The following is a 19,834-nucleotide window of genomic DNA, read 5'->3' on the forward strand; positions in this document are numbered from 1 at the left end:
AATTAGGTTTGCCCAATCTATATGCAGATTAACAGCGGAGGCCCTAGAGGAGGAGAGAAAGTGTAGGGGGGTATTTAAAGTAATTAAGAGAGCGAAGAGGGAGATGAAAAAACACTGGTGGACAAGATAAAGGAAAATCCCAAGACGTTTTATAAGTATATTAAGGGCAAGAGGATAACCGGGAAAAAGTAGGTCCCATTAAAGACCAAAGTAGCAATGTGTGTGTGGAGCTGGAGGACGTAGGTGAGGTTTTAAATGATTACTTTTCATCTGTGTTCACTATGGAGAAGGGCGATGTAGGTGTAGAGACCAGGGAGGGGGTTGTTATGTACTTGAACAAATTAGCATTGAAAGGGAGGAGGTATTCGCAGGCTTAAAAGTGGATAAATCCCCAGGCCCAGATGAGATGTATCCCAGGCTGCTATGTGAGGCAAGGGAGGAAGGAGATTGCAGGGGCTCTGACACAAATTTTCAAATCCTCTCTGGCCACAGGAGAGGTACCAGGGGACTGGAGGACTGCAAATGTAGTACCATTATTCAAGAAGGGTATTAGGGAATAAACCAGGTAATTACAGGTCAATGAGTCTAACAGCAGTGGTAGGGAAACTATTGAAAGAAATTCTGAGGGACAGGATTAATCTCCACTTGGAGAGGCAGGGATTAATCAGGGACAGTCAGCATGGCTTTGTCAGGGGGAGATCATATCTAACTAACTTGATTGAATTTTTCGAGGAGCTGACTAGATGTGTAGATGAGGGTAAAGCAGTTGATGTAGTCCACATGGACTTCAGTAAGGCATTTGATAAGGTCCCGCATGGGAGATTGGTTCAGAAGGTAATAGCCCGTGGGATCCAGGGCAATTTGGCAAATTGGATCCAAAATTGGCTTAGTGGCAGGAGGCAGAAGGCGATGGTCGAGGGTTGTTTTTGCGAGTGGAAGCCTGTCACCAGTGGTGTACCACAGGGACTGGTATTGGGACCCTTGCTGTTTGTAGTGTACATTAATGATTTAGACATGAATATAGGAGGCATAATCAGTAAGTTCTCAGATGACATGAAAATTGGTGGTGTCGTAAATAGTGAGGAGGAAAGCCTTAGATTACAGGGCGATATAGATGGGCAGAGCAGTGGCAAATGGAATTTAATCCTGAAAAGTGTGAGATGACGCATTTTGGGAGAACTAACAAGGCAAGGGAATATACAATGGATGGTAGGACCCTAGGAAGTACAGAGGGTCAGAGGGACCTTGGTGTACTTGTCCATAGATCACTGAAGGCAGCAGCACAGGTAGATAAGGTGGTTAGGAAGGCATATGGGATACTTGCCTTTATTAGCCGAGGCATAGAATATAAGAGCAGGGAGGTTGATAGAGCTGTATAAAATGCTTGGTAGGACACAGCTGGAGTACTGTGTACAGTTTGGTCACCACACTATAGGAAGGATGTGATTGCACTGGAGAGGGTGCAGAGGAGATTCACCAGGATGTTTCCTGGGCTGGAGCATTTCAGCTATGAAGAGAAACTGGATAGGCTTGGGTTGTCTTCCTTAGAGCAGAGAAGGCCGAGGGGGGACCTGATTGAGGTTTGCAAAATTATGAAGGGCATTGATAGATAGGAAGAAACATTTTTCCTTCGCGGAGAGGTCAATAACCAGGGGGCATAGATTTAAGGTAAGGGGCAGGAGGTTTAGAGAGGATTTGAGGAAAAAACTTTTCACCCAGAGGGTGGTTGGAATCTAGAATGCACTGCCTGAAGGGGTGGTAGACCCTCAACATTTAAGAAATATTTAGATGAGCACTTGAAACGCCATAGCATACAAGGCTACGGGCCAAGTGCTGGAAAATGGGATTAGAATTGTTAGGTGCTTGATGGCCGGCACAGACACGATGGGCCGAAGGGCCTGTTTCTGTGCTGTATAACTCTATGACCCTTCATCAGTTCTGATGAAGGGTCATTGACATGAAACGTTAACTCTGCTTGTCTCTGCACAGATGCAGCCAGATCTGCTGAGTATTTCCAACATTTGTTTTTGTTTCAGATTTCCAGCATCTGCAGTATTTTGCTTTTATTTCGATACTTGGGATATCTGGCATGCTGACATTTTCCTCTACTGTAAGTACTGGCGCACAGTGATTGTTGAACATGGCTGCCAGTTCCTTATGTACATTGACCATATCACTGTTATCAGTATTCAAGGGACCCATATTGTTTCTGACCACCTTGTTTTCTTTATAATTGTAAATATTTGTGTTGATTTTGATATCTTTTTGTTACGACCAGTGAGAAAGAGGTCTAGGGGTCCCTTTCAGCCTTCACCTGGTCTTACTATAACAGCGTTTAATTTTAAACACCCCTTGTTTTTAGCTCCCCCTTGGTGAATCCTTCACCGTTTTCCAAGTATAAGGCGAATAAACTAGTACAAATAGGTTTTCTTAGGTTTAAAGAAGAAAAGTTGAAATTTATTAAACTTGAACTTAAACTCTAGTTCGGTTGACACCTACGGATACACGACGTACCCGTGCTAGCATGCATATGCAATACACATATGCAAATAGAGACAGAAAAGAGCAGAAGAAAAATCAAGTGGAAAAGTTTGAGGCAATAACTGAAGAGTCTTTGTTACGGTTCTTCGAGCTCAATGGAGAGTCCTTGATTGTAGGTAGATCTTGCTTTTCACTGAGGCCCAGTATTCTTCCTAAACCTTGTACGCTGTGGGAAACTTTTCTCTCTTGGGGTTCATGTGCCTTCAGTAGATTCAGAGGCTTGTGAGAAAGAGATGGGAGCAGACAGGAGAGATCTTCTCAGTCCAGGAGCAAACAGTCTTTCTCAGTTCAAACTCTCTGTGGCAAGTTGAACAGAAAACCCTGGAACAGCCAGTTAGTCATGTGACCAGCTGGTCTAACCAGTCCTGGCCCTTGTGGATTGTATCCTCCTTAGTGGCCCTGGAATGTGCTTCCTCACCTTCGATGTCTGTTCGGATGTAAATGTTTTTTTCCAGCCATGGCTGATCTGTTTGACACGTCATTTCCTCACTCCATTAATGCGCCTCATTCTTGGCAGGTGAGGGCCTAGCATGACATCTTCAAAGTTTCTTTACATACTCCCTTTTTATAGGTCTTACTATCTGTTTTATCACTCTCTGCTTTTCTTTTTATCTTTCCATTCACTCAGATCTGTGCAATTCTTTGCATTTTTGTATAATTTTTCTTCTGGTGTATGTTGTCTCTTAACTCTTTCATCATCAATGTCTTTTTTTAGCAAGTGCCCCAGATGGATATAAACTGCTTCAGTATCCTATTAATTTTTTTTGAACACCTGTTGGCACGGACTCGATGGACCGTTTTCAGTGCTGTATCTCTCTATGACTCTAAATGGACCTCCCACTGACCATCTGTCATTTTACTCATTAATGATTTGCCCAATTTACTGTGGACAGTTTCTGTCTCATTGCGTCTAACTCAAATCTAGAATCTTGGTAGCTGTTCCACATTCCTCCTTTTCAAACACGGCGTTTAACTCGATCATACTATGATTGCAATTGGAGAAATATTCATGCAATGTTGGGTTGTTAACTCTGGCTCATTGCTAAATCTAATATGACCTTTGCCCCCTTTGTTTAGTGTAGGCCATTTTGTTGCAGAAAACTGTCCTGAACACACTCCAGAAATTCTCCAAAAACGACCTTTCTGTACTAGTCTATCTCAATCTACATGTGTTAAAATCTCCGATAAAAACCACTCTGCCATTGCTACATTCTTGTCCTGTGTCTGAATTTATACAATCTATCACTTTGCAGCTGCTACCAGGAGGCCAATACACAAATCTCACTACTGTCTTAAATTATTTTCTATTTCTTAATTCTACCCATAAAATCTCCAGGCTGCTTACCTCATTATATCCTCTCTTCTAGTTGAAGTGATTTTCTCCTTAACCACCAGGGCTACTCCTCCCCCTCTACCATTTTCCCTATCGTTCCTGTAGACCTTATAAGCTGGTATATGTAGCTCCCATTCCCGACCATCTTGCAGCCATGTCTCAATACTAGCTGCTGTGCCGTACCCTCTAAGGTGAATTTTATTCAGTTTGTTCCTATACTCTGTATGTTTGTGTAACGCTATTTGGGCCACACGCATCCTAACCTGGCATTTTGCTCCAAAGTTTTACTCCTCTTCCTTATTTCTCTCTCCGGGTTTAATTACTTCACGTGTTTTAGGTTTCCCTTTACTTGTAGTGCCTAAAGTACAATTTTTGATTATTCTCTCTTCCCTTTCATTTGTTTTCAAACTATTAATTTTCCACCAGACCTCTTGTTCCCCCCTCCCCTCCACCATTTACCTGTTTAAAGACCTCATGACTGCCCTTTCCACTCAGACTCTGATCCCAGTTCAGGTGGAGCCCATCTCAATGCTACAGTTCTTTCCTGTCCCAGTGATTGATGCCAGTATCCCATGAAATGGAATTCCTCTTTCCTACACCAGCCAATGTTCACCTCCTTAATCTGTTTATCCTTATGGTACGAGATACTTGCTCCCTGTGTGGATGTGGAAAAGGGCTGCGTGGAGGATGAGCCAACTGACCACGCCACCATGGTGCAGAAGGCCATTCAAGAGGGGGGAGCAAAAAGACAAGTGGTAGTTATAGGGGATTCTATAATTAGGGGGATAGATAGTATCCTTTGCAAGCCGGATCGGGAGTCCCGCATGGTGTGTTGCCTGCCAGGGTGCAGGACATCTCTGACCGGCTTGAAAGGATATTGGAGCGGGAGGGGGAGGATCCAGTTGTAGTGGTCCACGTTGGGACTAACAACATAGGCAAGGCTAGGATGGAGGACCTGTTTGGGGATTATAAAGCACTAGGAACGAAATTAAGGAACAAGTCCTCGAGTGTCATAATCTCCGGATTACTGCCCGAGCCACGTGCAAATTGGCTTCGGGATAAGAAAATTAGGGAAGTAAACACGTGGCTAAGGGAGTGGTGTGGGAAAGAGGGGTTCCATTTCATGGGGCATTGGCATCAGTTTTGGAACCAGGGGGATCTGTACCTATGGGACGGTCTCCACCTGAACCGATCTGGAACCAGTGTTCTAGCGAAAAGGATAAATAGGGTGGTCTCTAGGACTTTAAACTAGTGAGTCGGGGGGAAGGGAAAGGGAAAATGACAGGGAGTATGATGGTAAATAAAAAGGTAAGCAGCAGATTAACATGTGTGCAGGAGGGTTTAAGTTCAAGGCAGACTATGAAAGAAGCAGAAAGAAAGGATAACTCAGGAGTTATTATTAGAGATGTTGGAAATCATGAGGGTAAGAAAGCTAGCATAAAGGCACTTTACCTGAATGCTCGTAGCATTCGTAACAAGGTTGATGAGTTAACGGCACAAATCATCGCGAATGAATATGATTTGGTAGCCATTACGGAGACATGGTTACAGGTTGGTCACGACTGGGAGTTAAATATCCAGGGGTACCAGACTATTCGGAAGGACAGACAGGAAGGTAAGGGAGGTGGTGTAGCTCTGATATTCAAGGACGACATCAGGGCGGTGCTGAGAGATGATATAGGTTCTATGGATTATGAGGTTGAATCCATTTGGGTGGAAATTAGAAACTCTAAGAAGACAAAGTCATTGATAGGAGGCGTAGTCTATAGGCCACCAAATAATATCACATTGGGGCGGGCAATAAACAAAGAAATAACTAATGCCTGTAAAAATGGTACGGCAATTATCATGGGGGATTTTAATCTACATGTAGATTGGTCGAACCAGCTCAGTCAGGGTAGCCTTGAGGAGGAGTTCGTTGAGTGTATCCGTGATAGTTTTCTTGAACAGTATGTAATGGAACAGACGAGGGAGCAAGCTATCCTAGATCTAGTCCTGTGTAATGAGACAGGAATAATTAATGACCTCATATTTAGGGATCCTCTTGGAAGGAGTGATCACAGTATGGTTGAATTTAGAATACAGATGGAGAGTGTGAAGATAAAATCCAATACCAGGGTCCTGTGCTTGAACAAGGGGGACGACAATAGAATGAGGGAGGACTTGGCTAAAGTAGACTGGAAACAAAGATTTTATGGTGGGACAGTTGACGAGCAGTGGAGGACTTTCAAAGCAATTTTTCAAAGTGCTCAGCAAAAGTATATTCCAGTGAAAAGGAAGGACTGGAAGAAAAGGGGTAATCTGCCTTGGGTATCTAAGGAAATAAGGGAGGCTATCAAATTGAAAGAGAAGGCATACAAAGTGGCCAAAAACAGCATGAAACTAGAAGATTGGGAAAACTTTAAAGGTCAACAGAAAGCCACAAAAAGAGCTATAAAGAAAAGTAAGATAGAACATGAGAAAAAACTAGCACAGAACATAAAGACAGATAGCAAAAGTTTCTATAAATATATAAAACGAAAAAGAGTGGCTAAAGTAAACGTTGGTCCTTTAGAGGATGAGAAGGGGAATTTAGTTATGGGATATGATGAAATGGCCGAGGCATTGAACAGGTATTTTGTATCGGTCTTCACAGTGGAGGACACTAATAACATGCCAGTAATTGACAAAGAGACGAACGTAGGTGAGGACCTGGAAGCAATCATTATTACGGAAGAGGTAGTGTTGGGCAAGCTAATGGAGCTAAGGATTGATAAGTCTCCTGGCCCTGATGGAATGCATCCCAGGGTACTAAAAGAGATGGCGGGAGAAATAGCAGGTGCACTGGCGGAAATTTTCCAAAATTCGCTGGACTCTGGGGTAGTCCCAGCAGATTGGAAAATAGCAGATGTGACGCCACTGTTTAAAAAGGGAGGTAGACAAAAGATGGGGAATTATAGACCGGTTAGCTTAACCTCTGTAGTGGGGAAGATGCTTGAGTCTATTATCAAGGAAGAAATAGCAGGGCCTCTCGATAGAAATTGTCCTGTTGGGCAGACGCAGCATGGGTTCATGAAGGGCAGGTCATGCTTGACAAATCTTTTGGAATTCTATGAAGACATTACGAGCCAGGTGGACAATGGGGACCCAGTGGATGTGGTGTACCTAGATTTCCAAAAGGCCTTCGACAAGGTGCCGCACAAGAGGCTGCTGCATAAGATAAGGATGCATGGCGTTAGGGGTAAAGTATTAGCATGGATAGAGGATTGGTTGACTAACAGGAAGCAGAGAGTGGGGATAAATGAGTGCTATTCTGGTTGGCAATCAGTCACTAGTGGTGTGCCTCAGGGATCGGTGTTGGGACCGTAATTATTTACAATTTATATAGATGATTTGGAGTTGGGGGCCACCTGTAGGGTGTCAAAGTTTGCAGATGACACTAAGATGAGTGGCAGAGCAAAGTGTGCAGATGACTGTGAAACTTTGCAGAGGAACATAGATACATTGAGTGAGTGGGCAAAGGTCTGGCAGATGGAATACAATGTTAATAAATGTGAAGTCATTCATTTCGGTAGGAGTAACAGTAAAAAGGATTATTACTTGAATGGTAAAAAGTTGCAGCATGCTGCTATGCAGAGGGACCTGGGTGTCCTTGTGCATGAATCACAGAAGGTTGGTCTGCAGGTACAGCAAGTAATTAGGAAGGCAAATGGAATTTTGTCCTTCATTGCTAAAGGGATTGAGTTTAAAAGCAGAGAGATTATGTTGCAGCTGTATAAGGTACTGGTGAGGCCGCACCTGGAGTACTGTGTGCAGTTTTGGTCTCCTTACTTGAGAAAGGATATACTGGCACTGGAGAGGGTGCAGAGGAGGTTCACTAGGTTGATTCCAGAGCTGAGAGGGTTGGTTTATGAGGAGAGACTGAGTAGATTGGGATTATATTCATTGGAATTCAGAAGAATGAGGGGGGATCTTATAGAAACATATAAAATTATGAAGGGAATAGATAAGATACAAGTAGAGAGGATGTTTCCGCTGGCAGGTGAAGCTAGGACAAGAGGGCATAGCCTCAGGATTAGAGGGAGCAGATTTAGGACTGAATTGAGAAGGAACTTCTTCACCCAGAGGGTTGTAAATCTATGGAATTCCTTGCCCAGTGAAGTAGTTGACGCTACTTCAGTAAACGTTTTTAAAGCTAAGGTAGATATCTTTTTGAACAATAAATGAATTAAGGGATACGGTGAGAGCGCGGGTAAGTGGATCTGAGTCCACAAAAAGATCAGCCATGATCTTATTGAATGGCGGAGCAGGCTCGAGGGGCCCGACGGCCTACTCCTGCTCCTAGTTCTTATGTTCTTATGCCAGTTTGCATGTAGTTTAGGAAATAATCCAGAGATTGTAGTCTTTGAGGCCCTGTTCCTTAATTTATCTCCTTGTTCCTGGTACTTTCCAGATAGGACCTCTTACCTTCTCTATGTTGCTGGCCCCAATATGGATCACAATGACTGGATTTCCCCCCCTCCGCCTCCAATATGCTTTTAAGCCAGTTCAAGAAGTCCCTCATCCAGGCAACGTACCTTGCTTACAATGGATGCTATCTGTTCCCCAAATTATTGAATCTCCTACAACTCCCCTCCTCCTCCTCCTCCTCCCGCATCCCCCCACCCCCTTTGGACAGCCTCCTTTTCCAAGGTCCGCATTCTGGCTGTCCTTCCCACAGTCTTTATGCTTATCTTCACAGGTAACAAGTATATTATACTTGTTGGTGAGGATCAGTCTCTGTGACTTCTCATTGAATATCTCACTTGGGTCCCTCTTAGTCTGTGCATTATCGGCCACACCAATCTCATTCTGATCCTGCACCTCTCTGCAAGGTGTGACTGGGTTCTGGAGCAAACTGTCCAGGTAATTCTCCCCCTCCCTAATGTGTCAGAGTGTCTCCAACTCTCACTCCAGCTCAATGACTCTGAGCCAGAGTGTTTGGGACAGTCTCACTGTCCACAATCTCCCACATACTGCAGTCCGTACACTCAACCTGCTCTGTCATATCTTAGTCTAGATTGTTATATTTTAAATTTTTATTTTGTTTGTCTTTTTTTCTTCTGCAAACTACCTTGTGCTAAGAATGAAAACACTGGACAAAAATATTAAATACTTACTGTCCGAAGCTTGCACAAATCACTACAAATATTTGACACAAAAAGTACCATCTCCTTCCCCCTCTGCACTGAATTCCCAGTCACTCCAAACTGCTATACTCTCTTTGCAATGCACTCTGTTAGTGACTACACTGTCAGCCGATACTGTTTGCTCTTATCCACTTTTTTGAGTCACATCCAAGTCACAACTGCTGACTCAACTTCCTGCTGACGGTAACTAACACTTATTCAGACAATCACAGCTGATTGACAGTTAACTACCACTGACAAGCACTTAAAATTAACGAACATGAAGTTTCTTTTACAGTTTTTAGAGTTCTGTGTTAAATTCCAGATGTTGAACTAAATTTCAGTTTGAGAATTGCTCACCTGCTATTTATCAGAGAATCCATCACCGTTGCTGGGTCAAAATCCTTGAATACCCTCCCGAACAGCACTGTGTGTGTGCCCGTACCAGATGGGCTGCAGCGGTTCAAGAAGGCAGCACACCACCACCTTCTCAAGGGCAATTAGGGATGGGCATTAAATGCTGGCCGTGCCAGTGACGCCCACATCCCATGAAAGAATATAAATTCCACTCTCACTATCGAACGCAGTTTTTTAAACAGCAATGTGATAACGACCAGATAATCTGTTTTTGTATCGTTGAGTTTTTTTAAAATTCATTCATGGGATGTGTTCATTGCTGGCTAGGCCAGCATTTATTGCCCATCCCTAATTGCCCTTGAGAAGGTGGTGGTGAGCTGCCTTCCTGAACCACTGCAGTCCATGTGGGGTAGGTACACCCACAGTGCTGTTAGGAAGGGAGTTCCAGGATTTTGACCCAGCGACAGTGAAGGAATGGCGATATAGTTCCAAGTCAGAATGGTGTGTGGTTTGGAGGGGAACCTGCAGGTGGTGGTAGCATAGAAAGATGGAAAATAGGAGCAGGAGTAGGCCATTCGGCCCTTTGAGCCTGCTCCGCCATTCATCATGATAATGGCTGATCATCCAACTCAGTAGCCTGTTACCGCTTTCCCCCTGTATCGTTTGATCCCTTTTGCCCCAAGAGCTATATCTAATTCCTTCTTGAAAACATACAATGTTTTGGCCTCAACTGCTTTCTGTGATAGCGAATTCCACAGGCTCACCACTCTCTGGGTGAAGAAATTTCTCCTGTTCTCAGTCCTGAAAGGTTTACCCCGTATCCTTAGACTATGACCCCTGGTTCTGGACTCCCCCACCATCGGGAACATCCTTCCTGCATCTACCCTGTCAAGTCCTGTTAGAATTTTATAGGTTTCTATGAGATCCCCCCTCACTATTCTGAACTCCAGCGAATATAATCCTAACCGACTCAATCTCTCCTCATACGTCAGACCCGCAAACCAGGAATCAGTCTGGTAAACCTTTGCTGCACTCCCTCGATAGCAAGAACATCCTTCCTCAGATAAGGAGACCAAAACTGCGCACAATATTCCAGGTGTGGCCTCACCAAGGTCCTGTATAATTGCAGCAAGACATCCCTGCTCCTGTACTCGAATCCTGTCACTATGAAGGCCAACATACCATTTGCCTTTTTTACCGCCTGTTGCACCTGCATGCTTACCTTCAGTGACTGGTGTATGAGAACACCCAGGTCTCGTTGCATATTCCCTTCTCTCAGTTTATAGCCGTTCAGATAATAATCTGCCTTCTTGTTTTTGCTACCAAAGTGGATAACCTCGCATTTATCCACATTATACTGCATCTGCCATGCATTTGCCCACTCACTCAACTTGTCCAAATCATCCTAAAGCCTCTCTGCATCCTCCTCACAACTCACCCTCTCACTCAGTTTTGTCATCTGCAAATTTGGAGATATTACGTTTAGTTCCCTCATCTAAATATATATTGTGAATAGCTGGGGTCCCAGCACCGATCCCTGCGGTACCCCACTCGTCACTGCCTGCCATTTGGAAAAAGACCCGTTTATTCCTTCTCTTTGTTTCCTGTCTGCCAACCAATTTTCTATCCATTGCACTGCACTACCCCCAATCCCATGCGCTTTAATTTTACACGCTAATCTCTTATGTGGGACTTTGTCGAAAGCCTTCTGAAAGTTCAAATAAACCACATCCACTGGCTCCCCCTCATCTACTCTACTAGTTACATCCTCGAAGAATTCTAGTAGATTTGTCAAACATGATTTCCCTTTTGTATGACTGTCCCATGCTGACTCTGTCCGATTCTACCACTGTTCTCCAAGTGCTCTGCTATAAAATCTTTGACAATGGACTCTAGAATTTTCCCCACAACCGACGTCAGGCTGTCTAGTCTATAATTCCCTGCTTTCTCTCTACCTCCCTTTTTAAATAGTGGGGTTACATTCACTACCCTCCAATCTGTAGAACTGTTCCAGAGTCTATAGAATCTTGGAAGATGACCATTATTTCTAGGGCTACTTCCTTAAGTACCCTGGGATGCAGACCATCAGGCCCTGGGGATTTATCTGCCTTCAATCCCATCAATTTCCCCGACGCCATTTCTCTACTAATACTGATTTCCTTCAGTTCCTCCCTCTTACTAAACCCTGTATTCCCCAATGTTTCTAGTATGATATATGTGTCCTGCTTTGTGAAGACAGAATTAAAGTATGCATTTAGTTGCTCAGCCATTTCTTTGTTCCCCATAATAAATTCCCCTGTTTCTGACTGTAAGGGACCTACGTTTGTCTTCACCAATCTTTTTCTCTTCACAAACCTATAGAAACTTTTACAGTCAGTTTTTATGTTCCCCGCAAGCTTGCTCTTGTACTCTATTTTCGCACCTCATACCTTCGTAGTTTCCTTTACTAAGATTCAGAACCCTCGTCTCAGAATCAACCACGTCATTCTCCAACTTGATGAAGAATTCTAGCATATAATGGTCGCTCATCCCCAAGGGGTCTCACACCACTAGATTATCAATTATTCCTCTCTCATTACACAATACACAGTCTAGAATGGCCTCTTCTCTAGTTGGTTCTCTAGTCGGGACGACCCGGAGGAGGATAGGAACTTGGTGTGGGGCATGTAGGACGATCTTGAATCCATTGCCAGTGAGGCAGTGGACTCCCTCGTGCCTCCCACCAAGTCTCCTCTCATCCCCACTGCAGTACTCCGGGACTTCCTCGCGGCCTGCACGGGTGGACTTAATAAACTTGAGCTGGCCTTTGGCTGATGGTCGAATCTGGCGCTGATCATCCGGTCCGTCCGTGCTGCCCTAGAAGGCCAGGGGCACTTCCGCTCCCTCCTCATAGTGAGGTGTTGATGACAGGATACTAAGTACTTTTGCCATGAAGATAACCGTAGCCAGCCTCAACATCAACGGCAGCAAGGGGGTCGCACCACAGATTTCACAATCTCTCAGTCCTCAGGGAAGAGAGGTATGCGGTGATCTTTCTTCAGGAAACCCACACCATTCTGGGAGACGAAGCCACCTGGCTCCTGGAGTGGCAGGGTGGGGTCTACATGAGTCACCTTACCCCTATTTCTAGTGTGGTGGCTATCTTGTTGCCCCGACTTTTCAGCTGGAGATCTTGGGGGTCAAGGAGCTCGTGCGGGGCCGCCTTGCCGTTCCGGTCCCCAGCGCGGCCAAGCGTCAGTGGAGAAGTTGAGGGAACTGATCAGCTCCTTTAACTTGGTGGATGTCTGGGGGAATCTCCATCCCGACACCAGCGCCTTCACATGGAGCTCTGGAGGAGGGGGTTCCTGAATCAACCGCCTCTACATTTTTCAGGCGTACGTCTCCCGCGTTTCGGCGGCCTCCATGCGGTTGGTGCTGTGCTCGGACCACCACCTGGTGTGGGCGGAGTTCACTCCACTCAGCACGCGGGCGGGGTCCGCGTACTGGCACTTTAACAACCGGCTGCTGGAGGACGAGTGATTCCGGGACTCGTTCTGTCGATTCTGGGCCGACTGGAGAAGGAAGCAGGGGTGCTTCCCCTCCTTGAGGCTGTGGTGGGATCTGGGCAAGACTCACAAAACTGTCTTCTGTCAGGAGTATGCGAAGGGGTTGACCGAGAGGCCGAAAGCCGAGATCGGGCGCCGAGAGAGGGAGGTGCTTGACTTGGAGTCCCGCCTCGGTCATGCCATTGCGTACCCGGCCCTGTGGCAGGCGTACAAACAGAAGAAGGGCACGCTGTGGGACCTGCAGCTCATAGGGTCCCGAGGCGTGTGCGTGAGGTCGCGGATTCAGATCCTGGAAGATTTGGACCACGCCTCACCTTTCTTTTACTCACTGGAAAAATATCGGGGAGCTGCTGGCCAACGACGTATCTTCCATCATGGATCCGGAGGGAATGGGCCTCCTGGTCCGTACCTATTACAATGTGTTGATCTCTCTGGATCCGTCCAGCGTTTTGTGAGAAGACCTGTTGAAGGTTACCCCGGAGGGCGCCGAAGGATTGGAGGCTCCGCTCACATTGGCAGAGCTGACAGGCGCCCTTCACCAGCTCTCGAGGGGCAAATCCCTCTGGCTGGATGGGTTGACCGTGGAGTTCCTCAGGGCGTTCTGGGATGTCCTTGAGGAAAGCCTGGCGACCGGGGAGATGCCCCTCTCATGGCGCAGGGCGCTCATCGTCCTGCTGCCGAAGAGGGGCAATTTCTGCCTGCTTAAAAACTGGAGTCCGGTCTCCCTCCTCAGCACGGATTATAAGATTTTTGCCCGGGCTATGTCTACCCGCCTGGGCTCCGTGCTGGCCCACATGATTCACCCCGACCAGTCCTACACGGTCACGGGCTGGTCTATCCAGGACAACATCCACCTAGTCCATCTTTCCCAGAGGACTGGTCTGTCGGTCACCTTTCTGTCCCTCGATCAGGAAAAGGCGTTCGACAGGGTGGCTCACGAATAACTTTTCGGGACTCTGCTCGCATTCACAGATCCCTTTGACTTGCGGAGGATGCGTGACTGCCAACAGACCTTTTCTGCCTCGTCCTTCGCAAGGATCAATTGGGAGAAATGTTCCGGACGCCTGGTGGGTCAGTGGCGGGTGGGCTCCCTACCGGAGGAGTGAACACCTTATGCGTGGAGCCCCATGCACCTCCGCTATCTGGGAGTCCGCCTTCGAGGTGTGCAAAGGAAACCCGACGTGAGCCCGAATTCCGGACCTGGAAGTCCAACCTGACGCGACCTGAACCCGACACATGTCGACGGAACCCTTCGGGTGGCAGGCCATACATCAGTACATGGGTAAAGGCCTGCTACCCGACCTGACCCCGATGGGATCCGACGGCACGTGTCGGGTTCGGGTCGGGTTGGGCTTCCGGGTCCAGCGTTCAGATTTGGTTCGAGTTTCCTTTGCATACCTCTAGTCCACCATAGCCCCGCTGAGGAAGCCTGGCCGGCAAGCTGGCAGGAGTTGGAGGCGAAAGTCACCACTCCGCTGGGATGCTGGACAGGACTGCTCTATTACTTTCGTACAGGGGCCGAGCGCTGGTCATGATCTAACTAGTGGCCTCGATGCTGTGGTACCGATTGGTCACTTTGGCCCCGCTCCCTCCATTTGCCACCAAGATCCAGAAGAAACTCGTTGATTTCTTCTGGGGCGTGAGGAAACATTGGGTCTCTGCCGCGGTCCTGAGTCTCCTGATCGAGGAGGGCGGACAGTCGCTGGTGTGCGCCCGCACTCAGGCTGCGACTCTCTGCCTTCGGACCCTGCAAAGATACCCGTACGTCGAGCGTCTTCCCAGATTGTGTGTGCTGGTGTTGTATTTTTTCCGCCGGGGCACTGCTTTCAAGAGGACGCGCAGCTCCCAGCAGAGAGCGTTAGCCGTGCCTCTCTGAGGGATTTGCCTGTCTTTTACTGGGATCTATTCAGAGTCTGGAACATGGTTGCCTCCAGTCAGGGCACTCCCCTGCCGGCAGAGGAGAGTGCCTCGGCTGTCCGGGCAGCCGGCTTCGGGGACGGACTGAGGGGCAGAGGAATAGCCGAAGCTATTCACTGCGGATGGCGAGGGGGCTCGGGAGTGCGGAACGCTCCAGCCGAGCTGACGCCCACTCGGCCGGAAATGCTCATCGGACCCAGGCCCCGAAACCCTCCTTGGGAGCCGGTCCCACACAACCCGAGCCGCCTCTCGGAAATGCCCTCCGTACCATTCCAATCGGTGCGGAGGGGTTTCCTGTACGGGCTGCTCCTGCACACTTTCCACTTCTTCGCCCTCTTCAGCCGGCTGGATGCGCCCTGGTGGTCCGTGCTGCCATCTGGTAGTCTTTCTACGCGGGAATCCTCCCCCTTTACATCGGGGACCTGGGGTGGAGGGTGTTGCACAGGGCAGTCCCATGCAATAGGCTTTTAAACAGGTTCACGGACTCCCAGACCGCCTGTACTTTGTGCGGCCTGGACGAGTCCGTGTTCCATGTATATATGGAGTGTGCGAGGTTGCAGCCCCTCTTTGAGTATTTGAAGGGGCTGCTCCTCAAGTTTTGGTTGCACTTCAGCCCTATGCTCCTGATCTTTGGGCACTCGTGGCGGAGGGGCGTGGGCCGGGAGGAGGATCTCCTCTTCGGTCTGCTCCTGGGCCTGGCCAAGGTGGCAATTCACAGGTCTAGGCTGCAGGCCGTCGGGGGGTCCTTCCTCCCTGATTGCCTGCCCCTCTTCCGAGGTTATGTTCGTGCCCGGGTGTCCCTGGAGAAGGAGCATGCAGTGTATGCCAGTACGCTTGAGGCCTTCTGTTACCGGTGGGCACCGCAGGGACTGGAGTGCATTGTCGATGCGGACAATGCTGTTTTAATTTGAGTTTTTGTTTTGTTTATTTGTTTTTAATAGTTATTTTAAAATGTATATAAAGGGGGCCTGAGGAATAAAGGCCCCCTCGACATAAAATACATAAAAGGGTCCTGGGGTATAAAGGTCACCTTAATAAAAAAGGAAAAAAACGGGTCTGAGTTGGAATCCAGGCTGTTAAGATGAAAGGCTGGTCTGAGCCGTTGTTGTACCAGTGAACTCATTGTTCTGAACATATTTTGGAGTTTTATTGTTTTTTCGTTTTATTTTGTAACTACTGTACATTGCCATTCCATTGTCCAGTATCTTGAGTGCCAATATGGAAAATTGCTGAGATGTTTCTTCTTGTGGGGTATCGAGAACTAGGGGACACAGTTTAAAAACTAAGGGTCTCCCATTTAATATGAAGAAGAGGGTTGCAAATCTGTGGAATTCTCTTCCCCAGAGAGCAGTGGAGGCTGGGTTTTTGAGTATATTCAAGGCCAATTTAGATTTAGATTATTTTTAGATTTAGAGTTACAGCACTGAAACGGGCCCTTCGGCCCACCGAGTCTGTGCCGACCATTAACCACCCATTTGTACTAATCCTACACTAATCCCATATTCCTACCACATCCCCACCTGTCCCTATATTCCCCTACCACCTACCTATACTAGGGGCAATTTATAATGGCCAATTTACCTATCAACCTGCAAGTCTTCTGGCTGTGGGAGGAAACCGGAGCACCCGGAGGAGACACAGGGAGTACCCAGAATTGAACCCGGGTCGCTGGAGCTGTGAGGCTGCGGTGCTAACCACTGCGCCACTGTGCCGTCCATTAGATAGATAGTTAGATAGATGTTTGATTGACAAGGGAGTCGAGGGTTATGGAGGATAGGCAGGAAAGTGGAGTTGAGACCACAATCAGACCAGATGATCTTATTGAACGGCGGAGCAGGCTTGAGGGGCCGAATGGCCTACTCCTGCTTCTAATTCTTGTGCTCTTGTATTGTGGTGGCAATAGAACATGTAAAAAAAATTTGAGTGTCAGAGTCCATTGGCTAGATCAGGTTCAACAAAGTCTATTCAGCATTTTGTCTTCTGCAGGAGAATCCATGGAAGAACTTAGCTCACCTGCACCTTTGCCTTTACTTTCTTCCCTTACAACTAAGCCAACAAATATGTTTCTTTCTACACTTACTTCTCATGTCCACAAAAATCTCAGTGTTCACCTCCTTTTGCATTAACTTAGCTTTTCTTGTTTCTTTAGATCCGCAAGATGTAAAATGCATTCTAACCCGAGCCCGGGTGAGTATTCTTGAAAATTAATGCTCGATGTTAGAAGTAAAAGTATTTTACAACTTACAACAATCTTCGTTCAGTGAGTTAATGTGAGAAGCCTGACTGTTTGCTTATGCATGAGACATTGAATAGAAAAGCCTTCAGTATTGGAAGATGCTTTCTTTCATTTGTAGTTTTCCCACATCCATTTTGAATGTGCCATTGACAGGACTTAGAATGTGAATAGGTACTTGTGTGAAAATGGAACAAAATAATGAGATGGTAATATTCAAATATTGAATTATGATAATTTAACAAACTTCTGTGAACGTCTTTAATCATCCTCTAAAACTGTTGGCCTTACATTGTAGCTGGTTTGGTGTTTTATAATATAGTTACCCAGAGCAGTGTGCTTTGCAATTTAAAAGACCTGTTAAGTCGGTTTTATGACTTTACCCTAACAGATCTGCAGTTAAAGACCAGAGTTTGATTGTATGATTTGGTTTATTGCACTGTTGCCCTTCTTGTGGACAGGTTGCAGGGTGTTTTCTCACTGCTCCTCATTTCCAATACAGCTAGCAGCAAGGTAAACAGGCAGACAATTGAGCTATAACTAAAGCAAAATGTTCTTTATCTCCTGTTCCTTGAATACCTCCTCACCCTCTCGTGGAGTGGAGCAGAGCAGATCATTCACTTCTGCTTCAAGTAGAATTGTAACTTTCTCCTGACAGTCTTCTTTCTCTTTCCCCAATTGTGTACTTCTCAATTGTATTGCGAAGCAGTAACTGAGTCACCAGAGCTAGCAGATGGACAGTAAATGGTCCACTGACAGCAGTTATGACGAAGGCTGGAGGAGTGCACTGTCATTTCTAGTTCTACTTCTCCACGGGTCACAACATATGTTTACCCAGTTACCGATACGGTCAATCTACTCTTTATCCCAGAATAAAATACACCAACCTGGTTTCTTTAACAAATAACAAAATTATCCATTTAATATCAAAACAAGACTTATCTAGTAGCAAAGCATTAACACACAGGTTGAAATATGAAAGTTCCCTTTTTAAATTAGCCCCTCACACACACTCACTCACTCACTCTGAAAAAATACAGAAATTTTCTCTTTGTAGAGGTTTGTTACCAAAAAAAACAAAAAGGACTTTGGCAAATACTTGCTAATTCTTGAAAAAAAAGAGATGTGGAAAGCTGTCGGTTGTCCCTTTTTTGTCTGGCATCCCAAATACATGTAGACAGCTGTCACTGGGATCTCCCTAGAACAGTTCTTCTCAGGCGATGTTGAGGATCAGTTTGGCAGGCCTTTCAGGAAAAATGCAGCAACAGTTTCAGTCTGTTTTTTACACTTGCTGCTCAGGGCTTCTTAAAGAGATTGAAAAGCTGTCAGGCTTTTCAAAGATGTGGAACAAGCAGAGTTGGGGTTTGCTCCCTTGGCAAGTTTTCTCCAACTGTTTTGTCAACACTGTCCGTACCCACAATTCTGTCCAAAGTGACATCAAAAACAATCTCTCCAAAAGTGAAACTCTAAACAGCAGGTCAAAAAACCCCCTGACCCTCATAAATCTTGCCTTGTCGCTTCTCGGTAAATATCTCCCCTTAGTCCAAGGTTTCTGTTGTTTATTTATCTTAAATCACATGATTTCCAGAAAAAGGTGGTTTTCAACAACAACATCTCAAGGATTACCTCGGTAAACTTTATAAAAACAGAGTCCAGTACCACTGAGCCCTGTGGAATGCCACTGGAAACAGCTTTCCATTCGCAAAGACATCCGTCGACTACTACCCTTTGTTTCCTGTCCCAGAGCCAATTTTGGTCCAATCTGCCACATTCCCCTGTATCCCATGGGCTTTCATTTTATTGAGTGCCTATGAGGCATGGTCAGACTTTGATAAATTTGAAAAAATGGTTGGTTCTTCCATCGAAGAATATATTCTGGAGTTTAACTGATTTATAGGCTAGCAGCATTTCAAGGCTGTTCAAGTATGGGGCCCAAACGTCAGTACGAAAGGAGAAACACACACAAAACGAATGAGGATAGAGACCCTTTTGGCAGCTATAACAAACAGCAGGAATTGGGCAATTATGGCAGAATGATGAACCCCAGGAATAACCAAGGGGTGGTCAACAGGTGTTTCCAATGTGACTCAAAGTATCATTCTGCATTGCATTGTCCAAAAAGGAATTACAGGGTTTTTGAGATGACACATGACGTGGAAGGTTCGGAGGGCAAGGATGACGCTGCTGTTCAATCAGAAGGGATTGTACTGGTCATGAGAAGCTTCAGTCTGGTAATGAGTGTTTTAGTTGCAGATTCATTCAATTGCACAGCATTGGACAGCGGGTGTACGTCCACAGTATGTGGAGTGGACTGGTTAAGGTTTTACATGGATTCTTTAAGTAAGGAAGATCGAAGTAAGGTCAGAGAATATGACAGTTCTACCTGTTTCAGGTTTGGGGATGCCAGCACGTTGAAATCACGAAAAAGAGTGGTAATTCTGTGTAAAATAGCAGGGGTAAACCATTTTATTCGTACGGATGTCGTATCCAGTGAAATGCCTTTGCTGTTAAGTAAACCGTCTATGAAAAAGGCTCGGATGAAATTGGATATGGAACATGATAAGGTGATTGTCTTTGGGAAATTTGTAGCTTTGTGGTTTACACAGTCGGGACATTATTGTATTCCTTTAGCGACACTTAACATCTCTAAGCAGGATGTGAAAGAAGTATTAATGGCATCCGGGGGTAGGGATTTAAAGGAGAAAAGGCAAATTATTTCAAAAATACATCGACAGTTTGTACATCCATTTTGTCATAGGTT

General features: G+C 46.0%; 1 protein-coding gene across 1 annotated transcript in view; it reads left to right on the forward strand.

The window, feature by feature from the left end:
- Positions 1–19,834, forward strand: part of slc37a1 (solute carrier family 37 member 1) — a 221,590-nt gene that overhangs the window by 74,590 nt on the left and 127,166 nt on the right. Inside the window, exon 9 of the mRNA XM_068041309.1 lies at positions 16,990–17,027. Within this exon, the coding sequence (XP_067897410.1) occupies positions 16,990–17,027 (38 nt within the window). The remainder of the gene's footprint in view (positions 1–16,989; positions 17,028–19,834) is intronic.

This window comes from Heterodontus francisci, chromosome 10 (assembly GCF_036365525.1).
Source record: "Heterodontus francisci isolate sHetFra1 chromosome 10, sHetFra1.hap1, whole genome shotgun sequence".
Taxonomy (NCBI): Eukaryota; Metazoa; Chordata; class Chondrichthyes; order Heterodontiformes; family Heterodontidae; genus Heterodontus; species Heterodontus francisci.